At 43.4% G+C, this 16,438-nt stretch overlaps 1 protein-coding gene and 1 long non-coding RNA gene across 2 annotated transcripts; one reads left to right on the top strand and one right to left on the bottom strand.

The window, feature by feature from the left end:
• Positions 1 to 12: 12 nt before the first annotated feature.
• LOC148937975 (uncharacterized) lies at positions 13 to 2,459 on the bottom strand. The gene is made up of 2 exons (XR_016140371.1): positions 1,437 to 2,459; positions 13 to 795 (listed from the first exon to the last, which is right to left on the bottom strand). It is a non-coding gene; the product is annotated as an uncharacterized LOC148937975 (long non-coding RNA).
• A 2,605-nt stretch (positions 2,460 to 5,064) lies between these two features.
• On the top strand, positions 5,065 to 9,280 carry LOC105432440 (uncharacterized). Its single transcript, XM_011647251.2, has 2 exons — positions 5,065 to 5,222; positions 7,306 to 9,280. Exons 1-2 carry the CDS (start codon positions 5,211 to 5,213, stop codon positions 8,758 to 8,760), a joined length of 1,467 nt encoding a protein of 488 aa, XP_011645553.2. The 5' UTR covers positions 5,065 to 5,210; the 3' UTR covers positions 8,761 to 9,280.
• Positions 9,281 to 16,438: the final 7,158 nt, after the last annotated feature.

Consider the following 16,438-nt stretch of genomic DNA (forward strand, 5'->3'; position numbering starts at 1 on the left):
TTTTTATAGGAGTATATCTTATTATAAATTTATTAATTGTTAAGCTAAATAAATTTATAATATCTTGTTTTGTTTGAGAATACATTATATAGTAGTTTACATAATTTGTTATCATATAGTATCGTTATTGTCTTAAATATACTATAAGTGTCTAGTTTGTTCATAAGAAAGTACTATAAAAAAGAAAGAAACGCAAGAATCACGTTTATCGTTTAGCGCACTTTACACCTGGTGCATCAGTATACCAGTGCATCAGTTATACCATCGAGCATACGATATACACGCCTTTTGGTTGTACATTCGTTTTAATTTAAATGCACACGATAAAGGACCACTTAGCGACTTGTACAATTTATCAAATGAGGAAGTTCATTTATCCACTTATCCGTTTTATCCGCCGACATTTTTCGACCACCACGATGAGCAATGTCACGTCGCGCGGATAGTCGCGTCGAGTTCTTGCTACAATATGCGTACACGCATATGCGAGTGTATACGCCTATATGTGCGTGAGTGAGTGCATATGCACGCCGGGTGTGGTCCACCGGCTCGACTGCATTATGTTTATGTTGTTTACGACGTAAGGCGACCTCCGCAAATATGTAGCCGGATCTCGACGGCGGTCGACGCGGCGAGATGCGTGGGTGTGGTTCTTCGCACATGGGGGTTTCCACTGGCGGCGATTTTTCAATGGGGATGATTTTACTGTTCGCGGACGCGTGCATCTTGTTGGAATTCTAAATGGTCGTCCCGCCGGGACGTAACACCAAGCGTCCGAGACGACTGGCGAGAGATCTGCGAAAGGGGAAGGAGGAGGCGGCTTGATGATTCTTTTCGCGTACACTTGAGAAATGTCGCCGATACACACGGCAAACGACCGTGATCTTGTATGCGGCGATGATATATAGCGATTAACTTAGCCTTGATAAGAAAACGATAAGAAAACGGAACTTAACAACGACGTGCTCAATCAAAAATCTAGTCAACGGAATGTTCCTTGAAATAATCTTTCATTAATAAAAATAGCGAAACATCATGATCTTTGAGCTTGTGCGGAGACTATTAAGGAGACCAAATGAAAGAATATCGAATTGAAAAATTTCGTTTCTGATAAAGAATATTACATTGAATGGAGGAAGCTAATTATATGCAAATAATTTATTCCTCTCAGTATCTTGAACTGATATAGATATACAAATTACGTTGTGTCATCATTACAATTATTTTACAACTGTAAGATCATAAAGTTCTACATATTGTTGCAGCTGAGAATCACGAAAGAAAGAGAAAAGAAGAGAGAAAGGAAAGAACTGCCGATCGGTGTGTTACTTTGAAGTCTCTGAATCGAAGAAGGATTAAGGAAATAAGAGGTGCCTTGACCTACGGTGCGCAGCAGCGGAGGAGAGCAGCGCGAGCGATCGAGTGTTTCTACCAACCGTGTTCACGGTCCGACCATTATTGTACGACTCTCGTAGCCGATTCCTTCGTCCTCGATCGCGCGCGATCTCTTTCTCCCTTTATCTTCTCTCGCCGCTTTTTTTTTTCCTCGCCATCCTCTTCATCTTCCTGGCCTCGCCTCGCGACACGCGGGAGCCCATTCCTTGATTATCCACGCTTTCGCGGCTATCCTCGCCTCCAAACGCCAACGCCGGTGTCTCTTCTACGTGCTGCTGCTGCTGCTGCTGCTGCTGCTGCTGCTGCTGCTGCTGTTGCTGCTAGTAGCAGTAAATACAAGACGAATCCTGCGGACAAGACATCCCGAAGATCGCGCCCACGACCGCGGGTCCCTTCGCGATCGTGCTACGGACGATGACCGGAAGCGAGAAGAACCACCTGAAAGGTCACGGCTTGCCGTTACCTCGCGCTTGGACTCGCTCGCTGAAGGTGTGTCTTGTTGGATTAGCCCGCGAAACGGTCCTCGACGGTGGGAGGAATGAGGAAGCAGGATGCTTGGATATTGACAAACAAACACGTCGCGTTCCGCGTGAGAATTCTTGCGCGGGACATTCTTGCGAGAGCTGCATCCGGGTTGCGGATGCGGCGGGATTCCTGACTAAATCGACGTCGATCGTTTCCTTAAAAGCAAGAGTAAGGAATCCCGCCGAGATTAAACGTCGACTCTAAACTGGCGATGTCGACGCGCACGTGCGCTACGCGGGGCATGGGCGTGAATTAAGTGCCATCCCCGGTGCTGTTTAAAATTCAGAATAATACACCGGTAACTGACCGCCATTGTGGAAGTTGTATTTCCTGCTTATCGTAACGTTCCCCTATTTATATCGCGTTTACGCTAGGCCATAACAAAAAAATATCGAGCACCGGTCCATTGCGCCGAGAGATCGAACGCGATATTCCTTAGTGGTTACTATACCCGCCCACATTTTCTTACATCCCGATTTTTCATCGTGATACGGCCGATGACCAGAAGAATGAGAAATCTTCTCCTCGACGCTCGGGATCGAATTACCCGATTACGAGATACGAATCTCATGAAGAAATGATTCTTACACTAGGAAGCGAATAAAAAATGTTAATTTAAATATTTATTAAATTAAATAGACAAATAAAGGACGCATGTTTTTTTCTAATCTTGAAAATATTAAGCTTGACTTTTTTGGAACTTTTTCTAGAAATAAATTTTGTTTCTTTTTACACTATAAAATAGGATACTGCATTATTTAAAAATATTTATATATATATATATATATATATATATATATATATATCTCACGAAAAACTCGTTTTCCACAAAATTTCCAAGATCATTACGTGTAGTATGTATTTCATATTTAACAATCTAAAAATTATAAATATATGAACAAATTATCTGCAGTATATAGGGATGTCGATTCCAAAAAGACATCAATATCTAGTGCTACCACTGGTGACATAATTAAAAGCGTAATTGTGTTAATTATAATCCGCTTTGATATCGCGCACTTCATTACGCGCGAGTCAATCGCTCGCGTTTGAAGTCCGTGCTGCTTGGAAAACAAGGATGTATGCAAATACTCGCGGTCTCGAGTTTACACATCGCGGCAGTGGACAGGTTGATCCCTTGCGCTTGCAACCCTTTATGTCATTATAATACTCGCTCGAGGCGTACGGACACCATACGCCGTGTGCACACGCATACGGTCCGGGTCATCGCAATCTCCGACACCGCCAAGGACGAGGGTCGTATGATTTTATTGTGCCAGAGGAGGGATTCCTGGACGTCTGCGGTCTGCGGCGCGTGAAAAAAGGGGTAAAAAGGCCGCGGCAGCCGAACAATTCCGCCGAACACGAGTGCGTTGTGGCCCTGATCGAGGCCAATCGAGTTACTCGCGATTGAAAAATTCTCGACAATTGCTGGCGATCGTCAGGTACGATCTCGCTTCTAATCGCGTGCATAAATCGCGCTTCTGCGAAAGAAAAAGCGAAGAAGCCGGTCACGTTTTAAAGGAAAATTACTCGTAAGCAAGGGCCGTAAGTTCCGTAAATTTCGTTTTTTATACTTGTATTTTTTGTAATAGAAATTGAATTTAAATACAAGCGAGCGGAGTAATTTTGTCAATTTTTGATTATATAAAATCGTTAATATGAGAACTTAAGAATTTAAGAATCCAAGATTGAGTTTTTCGTGTATTAAAGTTACGAAGACATTTTCGCATCGCTAATTTATCTGAATTAATTCATATGTTTAAATACAGTTATTATACACAATTTATTATAATTATAATAGAGAATAACATGCGGGGCACTGTGTAGACCTTTAATAAGTACGAAATTTTTACTGATGTCAAATGCACAATTTCTTAAACGTACGACGCTTCGCGGTGGAAGAAGCAATAAGAAGAGTAACAAGTCAGGCTTTAGTCTCCTCCCCTGGCGCACCATCAAGAAAATTAAAGGCATGTTACTTGATCCTGTTCGCAAACTTATGACATGTATGAGTTTCGATTTGGTATGCACTTTAATAAACCGCGCGCATTAAACCTAAGGAACAAGCTTCATCTCAGAAACAAATACGTGCGTGCCCGCGTATTTATAAGACGCAGAGACGAGTGTTACCGAGAGCGGACCCTGATGGCCTTGATGTCGGCCAACCGTCGTAGCAATTATAATGGTGACATTAAACTAATAATGTGAACGTAGATCCTCTCCGTAAACTAATGAAACAGCTTCTCAAACGATCCTCTGACAGATGTACGCTCCCCTGGACAGCGCGTTTGGAAGACAACGTCTCCGAGTCACTTCTCCCCTGGATCTTTGCATTCCTTTGAATAATCGTGGACTAGGTAAGGAAGCCAGCATAACCGGAACATGGTTCTCGCGTAAGAATCTCATTAAGGTACGTCATAGTGTCGCGAATTAAGCGATCCGAGGTCGAGCGTAGCCGCCGGTGCGCTAAGCCAGAACGCCCGGGCTTGTGTTACCACCGAAGAAATTCCGTATCCCTTCGCGATTGGGATCGTTGAACGACCTCGAGTAAGTCGAACCAGTTCCGTCTCTCTGGCGTGTCCGCTTCATTCAACTCTCCGTTCTGTACGACGCCTCGTAATTGCATTATCGCTTAAAAATCTCCAAGCCATGCGTCATACAGATAATTACGATCAGGAATTCGTGGCGAAGAATTGAACGTTCGTTTCTCTTCATCGAGAAATTAATGATCAATGTCCAATTGAATGGACGAACCACAGGTGTGTCTTTTTTTTTACAGATAAATAAAAGAAGAATGTGTAAATGAAAAGAGACGAATAAATTAAAATATAATAATGTGATGACAAATTAAACCTGTTAATTTTTCCAAATAGCAAATCAATCAAGATCTGCTTGTTTATTTATTACTCTACGATAACGTCTTAAATTCCAGCAAGTTGAAAGAAAGCGAAACTTGTCCATCATTCATTTCGAGAAGAGCAAGAGGATCGAATCCGGTACATCCGTTTTTCTCACCTTTACGACAAGCGCGAACGAAACACGCCGAAGGCGGCACGATGGGCGAGAAAGTGCTCGGGGGATCTTAGGATCGACCGTCACGATCCGGGATCGACGTATCCCGTCTCGGCGAGTGGAAACTGCCTTGTCCTTCGACAGTTCTTCAGGTTCCTGGTTCGAAGTCATCCCGCCCGGTTCGCGCTGCGTATATAAGTCAAAACCAGATCGCAAACAAAGTGCACAGCCCAGACAGTCCTTCAGCCAGCAAGGAGGTTGACATACCGTGTGTGATGCAGGCATTGGTAAGCACAACCCTTCTTTCAGATTTTGAAGTGTTTTATTATTTAGATTTTTATTAATTTTTTTATCTCGAAGATGACTTTGATTTCTTTAATATTGATTTTTTAATTCTTAAAAGAGGACGCCTCGGTGTTTCGCTTCATGTAAACTAAAAATGAGTTTCTTTTACGAATTATAAATTTTATTTAATTAAATAGACTATGTTAAATAGATTTAATTAAATAGAATTTTGCAAGAAACTCTTCATTAAATAGTACAAAATTATAATAAAATTTACGTTGATCTATTTTTTAATTATTTTTAAACTACTGCTTTTATATCTATGCTGCACATAAAAATCTGTAAGTAAAGTCTTTATTACTTTAGATGATAACCGCTAAATAGCGGTCGTGCAAAGAACGAACATTCGCGGGAGTGATATACGAGTGAACGTTATAATTTATTTGTAAGGATTGCTCTTGCATGAGGCCCGTCGGCCTACTTGCTTTTTGCCGAGATATAAAAGCGGTGAAAAATATACGCGTGTAAATCCACGGTACGAGAGCGCGACCACCACGCGCGTTTTACGGCGGCGAAGCCTTCGACCAATGGCACACTCTTATCCAATGCTAACATGGGGGTAGAACTGCTGTTTTTGCAAAGCAAGGTTTTTCGTGCCGGTCTTGTGGGTTACAATGTTACAACGTTTTATGATTCTTTATTTAACGCTTACACAGATAGCTACATAGTCCGCAGCAAAGCAAGTTTCGACGAATTCGCTTTCGAAATCGTTTGCTCGAACAAGCATGGAAATTTCGAGTTTTAAATTAATTCAATTTCTGAAATTTTTCAATTTCTATGAAAATTGATTTATGTCATTTCCTTTTATAGTTTCGCGCATCTGTTTATTTTACGAGATGTTTGTTTAATGGTACGTGCTATCTCTTCATGATAGATTCAATCGTTATATTGAAATTAATTCTTTCTTTAATTATTGTCGTTTCTCTAGACTATTTGTAATCATCGATTCGTCGTAATTACTTTTTATTTGCAAATAAATCCCGTAGCTGAAATTCGCAATGTTCTCCTGATTATCGCATCCACCGATAATCTCCCCTCTTGCATCGAGCGGTTTAAAACGAAAATATAGTTCGAAGAATCGTCAGCTTTTTTCTTCCTTTTGTGGCTGAACGCGTAAAAGATCGACCGCGCTCTATTACTTTTCTTCGCGCCGAACAGGCGGCTCGTCGTCACTTCTTCAGACCTTATTGGACCGTAAAGAGAGGCTGAGTCTCCCGAGAGGCTCATGCAAGTATAAACTCACCCCGTCCCACACTCCTGTTTACCTGCGGATGTGCCCCCCACGCTACCGATACCGCGCGGGCGTAAAAATTCGTCCGGCATTTCGTCGCCGACTATCCGCCGCGGTAAATGCAAGAGGTATCTCCTCCTCTTTTCTTCTCGAGCTGAAAACGAAATCCCTGACGTGGGTAATTCTCGCGCGTTCGACGAGGAGGCATTCCGAGAACGCGCGCCAACTCTAGTTGCGCGAGTAAATCCACCGACGAGACGATTGCATTCGAAATGAGCGTTTCGAGGGCGTGCACTCGCGATTTGCATTTGTTACTAGATAAAGCGTACTCGACCGAATTTTCTGCCGCGGAAACGTACGAGCGCGCGTATAATGCATCGTACCTCCGCCGTATTGCCGGTACGGGGCAATCTTCTTGGCGGATCTTCGATATCGAGTAACGGGATATCGTTTCGCGCGGAATTGCACCGACGTTCGTTCTTTAATCCCGAGACGATCGTAGGGTCGTCGCGCTTATTGCGCGTGTCGATATAGAACACGTGCAATTATCGCTTTGCAATTTCAGCTGCTGGAAGGAGATGATTCACGCGGTGAAAGATACGCGGTAAAAGAATCGCGCTCGTTTAGATCGAAAAAACGTAAATCTCGCTCGCAGATAGGGTTTCGAATAGTTTGGAGTTTTTACACGCGTCGGTTGCTTCACGAAGCGAGACTTATCTTGGCGCCTGATTCTTCCTCCCCCCCCCCCGCTTCCGTGTTGTTCGAGGTGAGAAACCTTTATTTGAACCCCACAGATTCCAGTTTTCGCGATTCTCGCCGTGACGGCGGGCGCGCAGCTGACCCTGCTGCCCTACGCCTATCTGGCAGATCCACTTCCGGTGTACTATCAGTCGCAGGACACGCGCGCCGGGGTGCACGCGTACAGCTACGCCGGCGGCCCGTCCGCCAAAGAGGAAGTCCGGGGTCTCGATGGGGTCACGCGCGGCTCCTACAGCTACGTGGACGCGCACGGTATCCTACAATCCGTCTTCTACGTCGCGGATGAGGGTGGCTTCCGCGTCGCGGCGACGAATCTGCCCACCGACGGCAATCCGCCGCTCGAGACCGGCGAGGTTCTGTTAGCTAAGAACGCCCACCTGCAGGAACACGCGAAGGCCGCCGCCGCCGCTGTTGCTGCAGCCGCCCAGGAGAAAGAGGAGCGCGCAATGAGCCGCAGGAAGCGCAGCCTGGAGGCACCGGCCGATCAAGATCGTCATCAGGCAGAAAAGCCAAGTTCCCAGGGAGATCAGACCGATCGGGACTCGGCGGCGGTCGTTTCGCCGAAGAGTTCCCACGAGCTTCCAACGTCGGAGAAAAAATCCGAAAGTCGGACCAATCGCGGCGCCGCACATACCGTCTTCGCGCCTATATACGGACTGCTAGACTCGGTTCTGATCCCGAGATTGACTGGCGCGGCAACCTCTCATCAGAGCCGCATCGATGTTCACAATAACATTCGTTTGAAGTCTGTTCAACCCATCAACACGATCGGAGTCCTGTCGGAACCAGTCTACGAAACCGTGATTCTTCCCAGTCAGGCCCCCCTGGCGACGTCTCATCAGAGTCGCTTCCAGGTGCACAACAATCTTCGCGTCAAAGTGCCGGAAAAGCTCGTTAGAGCCGTAGACACGATTGACGTTCAGATACCGGAAGTCACCGCTGTCAACTTGGAGCCGCTTCCGATTATCTCCGTTCAACCTGACTACAATGAAAACCGGATCCAACTTCACAAGAGTCTTGGATTGGAAGGTCCAAATCGCAAGGATGCCGTGAAGATCGACACGGCGCAGCTGGCAATTGTCGAGACGCCGGTCGCCGCGGTTCGTGCGGTTGTCCCCAAGGAGGTAGTTCCGATCGTCACCAAGGAGACAGTTCCGGTCGTCATCAAGGAGACAGTTCCGGTCGTCACCAAGGAGACAGTTCCGGTCGTCACCAAGGAGACAGTTCCGGTCGTCACCAAGGAGACAGTTCCGGTCGTCACCAAAGAAGCGCTTCCGGTTGTCACTGCTGTTTCCAATCAGAGCAGGACTCAGATTCATCGCAATACCAAACTTGAAGTAGCTGTGCCAATCGCGAGCAAACCAAACGTGTACTTAGCAGCTTCCTATGCTCAACCGATCGCCACTTGGCCGATCCTAACACCCGTCGCCCAGTCCTCTCAATATCGACATCAAATACACTCGAATGAGAAGGTCCAACTGACAACATAAGGATTCGGTCATTTCGCTGATATTTCCTATGCGCACTTATTATCATTGATAATTTTTCATGAATTGCATAGCATGATTCTGATTGATTGATATTTCTTCAATTTGGTCTTTTTATAAAATAGATTCAAATTTATAGATATTCACAGATATTTCTTCAAATCAATTTTGAAAACTATATTTTTCTATTTTTTAATAAAAATAATTATTAAATTATTGGCTAATGTAATAGATTAGAATTTTATCACAAAATAATCGTAAAAAGTATCAAAATTCTAGAGAATTAAAATTAAAAAGGTTTTGTGCGCGGACAAGTCATTTGCATCAAAGGATTAAAATAAGGCATTATCTTTAGTGAGAATTCCATGTACGGCCGATCGATGACAAGCCCGCTTATAGTAGCTTGTTTCATGGACATTATTCTCGTTCTCACCTTGCATTCATTTATTCTATAAGGGACGTCTTACAAATTTGTATTAAATTATTATACGATCCTCGTATGATTCATTAAAAATACATTGCCAATTTTGTGTGTATAAATTATCACCTTCCTTACATGTCGATATTAAATTAATGACGAGCTTGATCAAATCTTTCTTGCTCAAATTATACCGTCGTATAATATCAATCCAGGCGAGAATTTTAATTGAGTTGTCCAGCTGTCCCGCGAGAATAACGAGCGGAGCTTCGGCTTCGAAGGTTTATTTAAATAATCTTCATATAGGGAAAGAAATCTCGCGGATCCGAATCGCGACTTTAATTAGCCACGTCGAGTCCGATTCGTTCCCTTCGAATGTACGCGAAATTTACATCACAATCCTGGGCGGTATTCTTTCATGACTGGCCCGCGGCGGCGATTTGTCGCCGTCGTTCTATGCCCGATGAAACTGAAATCGCGACCTTGACTTCGGATTCTTACAGTCGCGAATATATTACGGTGTTAAAATTTTCATGCGCAGATATCGCGTGTCCGTCGAGTAACGACGAGATTAACGGCGGATCTCGTATATGCGCGAGCGAATCCGGCGTGCACTTATATGCGTCCTCTCATGACGAAGATTTTTCCGAGTCGCGCATTCGCATGCTGGAGAGAAGCATCTGACAGGATTATTTTCCGCAGGTGGTACTGAGTGCTTCGGGTACGTTGGGTCGCGTTTTACGAGCGAGATGTAAGAACAAGGAGAACGTTTTACAGAGACCTGAATATCGATTCATTCCAAACGAGCCTACCTAAGCCCTTTCTAAGATGTTTGAATTCATCTCCAGTGTCATAAAATAGAAATTCGTAACTACGAAGTAAGAATTCTTCTATCGTAAAATTATTTTATTTATTTTTTGATAATGTTAATATATCATAATAAATAAAATTACGGATATACCTGAATGAGTCATATATTGTAATATGATGTTGAAAAATATAAATTCATAATTTTAGAAGATAATTTATTAGTAGAAAATTATTTTCGTAATTTCTTTAGTCTATTCATTGATATATGTAATGTACGGAAAGAACAGTTTTGCTGGCAAATCGAAAAATTTGTATAAATATAGATCTGAAAATAATTTTGTTGGGACTTTAAAATTATTCTGTATGACGACAAATTGTTAGAAAATCAAAAATTTTTTATCGTATTTTTATCGTATTTAAATATCCTATATAATAATTTTGATGGTCCAATAAAATTATTTTCAGATCTGTATCTGGTCAAATGTTTAGATTTGCTAGTAAAATTGTTCTCTCTGTAGATCAATATCTAAATATATATTGTGGAAAAGGATGTTGGAGAATCTAAATTCGTTTTACTTCGTAATATAAATTCTATTGTTATTATGATTCATTTTTTAATATTAATTTGCATCATAACAAATTAAACCTTGGATATATCTGGATGAATATCGTAATATAAATATAAATTCGTAATTTTGTGATACAAAACTTTTTTCCTAATTCTTTTATTCGTTCATTGATATATCGATGTAATGCATCAATACCTTTACATTGTAAAAAAGGACGTTGCAATAGAAATCTGTAAATTTGCGACGGAGACTCCTACTATAATTCTTTTACTTACTCTCGTTGATATATTGATATATAATGCACGGGATATATCTGGCCACGACGCCTTCGTTCTGAAATCCCAGTTTTCACCTTCGAGAGAAGGAGGAGGCATTCACGGCGCCGTAAATGTATACACATGACCGTTCGTCAAAACGACGTCCGCGGATTAGGTCAACGAGCAGATAAACGATGAGTGTCCACGGCAAGAGGGTCAGCGATTGGAGATCGGAATCCGATCGAGGGAATATCCACCATGAAATCTGGCATAACGCCGCGCGTTAGAGATATAAAGATCTCGTTACGCCTCACACGAACCCGTTTTCTCGGCGCGGGTTATTTTCGCGAGTGTTGCGTACGAACACGTGCGTACATACGTTCGTTCATGTGTGAATGCGTGCGTGCGTGCGTGCGTGCGTGCGTGCGTGCGTGCGTGGGCACGCATAACGGATAGCTCGCGAGAAGGCCGTTGAAACGCTCCGTAGATTATGCCGGATCGACGTGGCATTACGGGCGCGTAGTACCTAGTAATATTCCCTTATTGTCGAACCCCGGTGCCGCCCTTCGGTCTATTAGCCTTAATAAAATGCCGTATAAATTCTCAGGTTTTTGCAACGGTACGCGGATAGCCCGCGTGTATCTGTAGCGCGGGAGTGTGGTAAATGCGAAATAATAACGGTCGCCGTAAATCACGCGCGGTTCCAATATTTCTATCGGGGACCGGAGAGCGCGCGAGGAGATAAATGTAGCGCAATACACGATGCAGAAATGGAATTGCCATAAACCCGAGCGGGTATTTTGTCCCTCAGGATATTATATTGTCCTCCATCCTGGAGGAAACGAACCTATATCTGGATCACACAGAGAGTTCCAGAGCTCTCCGAGGCATTATCTCATACAGGAGTACGGCCGTAAAGCATCCATGTATTAGATCAAAGAAATATATATAGCCGCGCGTTGGAAACCGCGTATCGGGATGTGCGCGAGCGAGATCCGATCCCCTCGTCCGAAAATCCGACGATTGTTCCCCGACGGTTGTTTTCGCGCTTCTTCGAAATCCGAGCCGCGTATTCATTAAGTTAAGCGCGATCGAGAGGGATCTATCTCCCTCTCGGGGAAAAATCGGGCTTTCGGCCGGCGTGCGAAGCTGCGATCGCGATGGCGCGTGGTCGAGATAGAACGCGCACGGACGAAGGTGGGAAGGTACGACGATTCACACTCGCGATAATAGAAACGTCCGGCACTACAGACGTGGCGCACGTAGGCACTCGCGCCGATAAAAGCCGATAAAAGCCACGCATACGTTACTTCGCGCCCGCGTGCGGATGGCCCGCGCCCGATAAAGCGCCGGATAATGATTTCCGAGACGTTCGGAGCCGAGTATACGTGCGGAGTCCGAGTATACGTACGTGCATCCTCGGCACCGACTCGATTATTCGCGCCTCACGTCACGCGAGATGTTTACGCCCGAGATTGCAGCGTTTCCGCGTGCATTCAACCGAAATAGGAGCCCATGCATAAACTTCGCGTCCCTCTTCCAAGTGGCTAGACCAAGAGCTCCAATCAACGGACGGCAGATCTGGAAGCGTTTCGGTTCGTAAACTAGTAGGATCTTAACGCAGTGGCGTTACCATGTGTCCGAAAGATTAAAAAGAACGATTAAAAAGAAACGAGATTTTATTACGAGATAAATTATCAGAAGTTAAAAATAAGAGCTTAATAAAGAACTTATGACGCGGGCGCTTTATTTTTAATTCGATCTGATAAGCCATGTATTATACAGTTTAATTGAAGTCGACTCGAGTTGTTGAATTCGATACGCGTTTCAGTCGGAACGAAAAGAAGAAACGTTCCTGCGCACACTGCAATTTCTGCGAGTCAAGCCTACGATGCTGGCGATATGAGAAAATTAATCTTACATGCGCCTTCCGCGGACAATCTCACGTCACGATCTATGTGTGGTCCACTTTTGCTTATCTACAATACGAAAATTTCACGAACCTCATCGGTTATCTGCTCGGGACAGTAATTATACTTTAAATCCCGAGTTCCACGTTGATCGTTAATGTCTCCACTCGCCGATCCCACTGATAACTATTTTTTACGATTAATAACGAAACTTTATTATAACGTATAAAATTAGATACGTAAATTCGCTAAACATTTCTGAGAAAAAAAAAATTGCATTTAACATCAACGTCGAGAGAGGATAATTTTTGATTAAAATTAAAAGACAACACCTCTAACAAATACCCATAACTCATATCGTTCACAGTTATACACATTAATGTATTACGGAATTAATTAATGCAAAGTCGATATATCTCGAACGCGAGTCCCGCTGGGACTTCATTCGTGCTTCTGTATAAGGATCGTAATTCTCCCCGTAATGACAAACAGCTAGCGATAAATATCTAACGCTAACCGATAATCATATTTGCAACACCGGGCGCGAGACTGGCCGAGATATCGGGAGATAGTTTCACGCACTGAACGGACGGAATATTAAAGTATCGATCGATCTTAATTGATCGCGCTCGTTTCTCGCGGGCAGCACGCGCAACCTTGCAACGCTTATCGCTACGTGCGTGCGTTGCGGCCTCCTCTCTCGTGGGAGGTAGGCCGATAAAAGTGGCCCGGAGTAGCCGGAGCAATCAGCAAATGGAATCGTTAGTTAGTCCCCGTAATCTTCGATCGGACGTTAGTTTCTCCTTGTAGTACACGCTCGCGGCCAATGATCGTGATTCACGATCGTGTCCGAGCCACGCTAGGATCCGTGCGCCCCGTGTTTATCGCCGTGTATAGCGCGCCGACTAATTAGCATATTATTTATCGCCCTTTTATAATTGCCTGCGCGAATTTCCGACGCAAAAATCGCGACGCGGCAATTTATACCGGGAGCCTAATTCGATTTCGCTCCTCTCGCTCGGAGACGCTCGCGGAAACGTTATCGTACGTACACACGCGCGCACATATCTCGTATTCGTAAGCTGCATTATCGTTGTTTGATTGTTTAGCCTTAAATAGAATTATTCGGGTCTTAAAATCGGATATTTTCCACTTTGACGCGATACGAATGCACGGGGATATCACAATTCGTGCGAGTTATTCAAGCCGACTGGTCTTTGGGGAAGATTTTACGGATCGTGCTCGTAAATCAGGTCGTTTCTGCAGCGCAAGACAGCCTTTACTGACGCGAAGAGACGACAGGGGGATGCGAAACGTCGGACCTATTTGTATTCGATGTCGCTGGCACGGTGTACGTTGCGGATCAAAACTGGCGTTGCTTTCTTGCGAGCAGTGGTGCATGGTGCAGACAAAATTCACGTGGAGAATATCCAAAATAACTATTTATCAAATCTCGAATCTTGACGAATTTGTAAAAACAATAACGATGTGAAAACAGTAGTAATAACCAAGAATTTACGACAAAATTTTTCATGTCAGAAAATGCCGCATGACGCAAATAAAAGAAGATAAATGGTATACTTATCGCATTGAGAGATGCGTGAAAACGGGAGAGTCTTAATGCGAAATGTTCGTCGATGAACGCACGTTTTATTCATATTTTTAGCTTTTTTAATATTCTGTAATAATTGCGAGATCAGCCAACAATTCTTGTTAGGCACCACTGTACGACGCGAAAGGGTCAACAATCTCCGAGGCGAGCGCGCAAGAAAAATTCGTCCTACCGTAAAAGGCGAAACCGAATGTCCAGTGGACGTATCTCGCGCGTGTAGGAATAACATTACGCACGTGAAATATACGATCGCATCGACTATCAAAATCATACGACGAAGAAGGTGAGCTGCGGAGGATCAGGTTCTTCTTACATCAAATTTTAGGCTAAAAAAAATTATTTTATTAATGCTGAGAAATGCACTTGCATTTCTCCACATGCATGACTATAGAACAAAATGCAAACTCGGAGAAGGATAATTTGCAAGGGTAAACAATGAGCAAGACATGAATTATTGTGTTATTTAGTGGTAAGTAGACATTGCGTAGATTTAGCAGTAGTTGGACATTTTGTATACACAAAGCTGTGCACTTAAAGTTTGACTGTTTGTCTGTTATAGAATTAACGTCAGTAATAGAACTTCTAAAACCGACATTAACGTATTAAAATAAACGCATGATGAAAAGCTAATAAAGATAATAAAAGTAAAAATTTCTATTTTTATTTAGAAAGTAAATCATTTAATAGTATTTATGTTATTTTTCAATTGCCTTTACGTAATTTCTTTACGAAATAGGCAAGAATCGTACTATCAATAAAATACTTACTAACACAAAATTGCGACGATTTCATCCAGATTAAGATAAAATCAAAGCGACTTCATTTCTTCTTTTACAATACGTATAGTTTGCGATTCGCAAACCGGTCGATCGTTGTGTCTTATTACATCACGAGACTTTATTTACGCGACGCTTTTACGAGGCCGCGGCGCAGTTTCCGAGTTGCAAATTTTTCTTTACGACGCTATCAGCCCACCCGGCCGATTCCGACCTGTTGTCGCCAAATCGGCGACACATCGGCATGCGTCGTTTCGAATCGCATATATATCCCACTATCGCGTCTCGCAACGATGGGCTAAAAAAAGGGTCTGAGGGGGCGACGCGCTTCGCTGCCGATGTTATTCCCGGAGAAGAGTTTTACGAGCGGAATACGAGCCGCCGTAATAAAGACGTCGCGCGCGACCAGACCGAGAGTTCGCAGTATCGAACGTTCGTTCCTCCTCGGAATAAGCCCGTGGTAATTAGACTGTGAGAGCTCCAGCTGCGATTAGCACGATGCGGATTAGTTGTCCCGTGCGCGCATTGAAATCCTCCCCGACGGTGGGAAACTTACGCCGACAGCGAAAACGTTTCCAGCTCCGCGGAACCGGGTAGTAATACGAGGAAGCAAATTCCGAAACCGTGAGAGCCGCGGTCACGACGCCGCGTCTTCGAATAGCTCGAACAGAAGCTATCCCAGAAGTTACAAGAGAAACAATGAAAGTGATAATTGTCGATTACCTCGAGATTTTATTTGAATATATAAGGGTTTTTTAACGCACCTTATGAGAAGATTGTAAAAAGCAAAAAAGTACGGATTTTATAAAGATACAAGATATTTTATAAAGATTTAATCAAAAGAAATTAATTGAATTGATTTTATTGATATAGATTGATAGAAGATAGCTTATTGTTATATTTATGAGATTTATAATTATTCGTAAAGCTTCTCTTTTTGTAAGAAAATTAAAAATTATGTTCCAATCTCTAACTCGTACTAATAGAAAAAATTACTTATTATTATTAACTTTATATTTCAGAATCGACGTAGTATTGGATATGCTTCTTCCTTTTCCTCGTTGCATACCAAGGGAATTGATAGTTGCCATTGTTTTTGCTCCACAGGGGGAGTTGATTTAGGATCACTGCCGTACACGGTGCCTTCTCGTTGCATTTCTCAGCGGCATCGCTATTGCGCATCGGTACCTCACGTATGCGCGGTTAGATAGTCGGCTCTACGAGTGCCATTTAATGCGGGAAGAAAGAGAAAGAGAGAGAGGAAAAGAAGGGAGAGGGAGAGGGAGAGAGAGAGAGAGAGAGAGAGAGAGAGAGAGAGAGAGAGAGAGA

The sequence above is a fragment of the Pogonomyrmex barbatus genome, unplaced genomic scaffold (genome assembly GCF_055798465.1).
Source record: "Pogonomyrmex barbatus isolate J1 unplaced genomic scaffold, ASM5579846v1 scaffold1, whole genome shotgun sequence".
Classification (NCBI taxonomy): Eukaryota; Metazoa; Arthropoda; class Insecta; order Hymenoptera; family Formicidae; genus Pogonomyrmex; species Pogonomyrmex barbatus.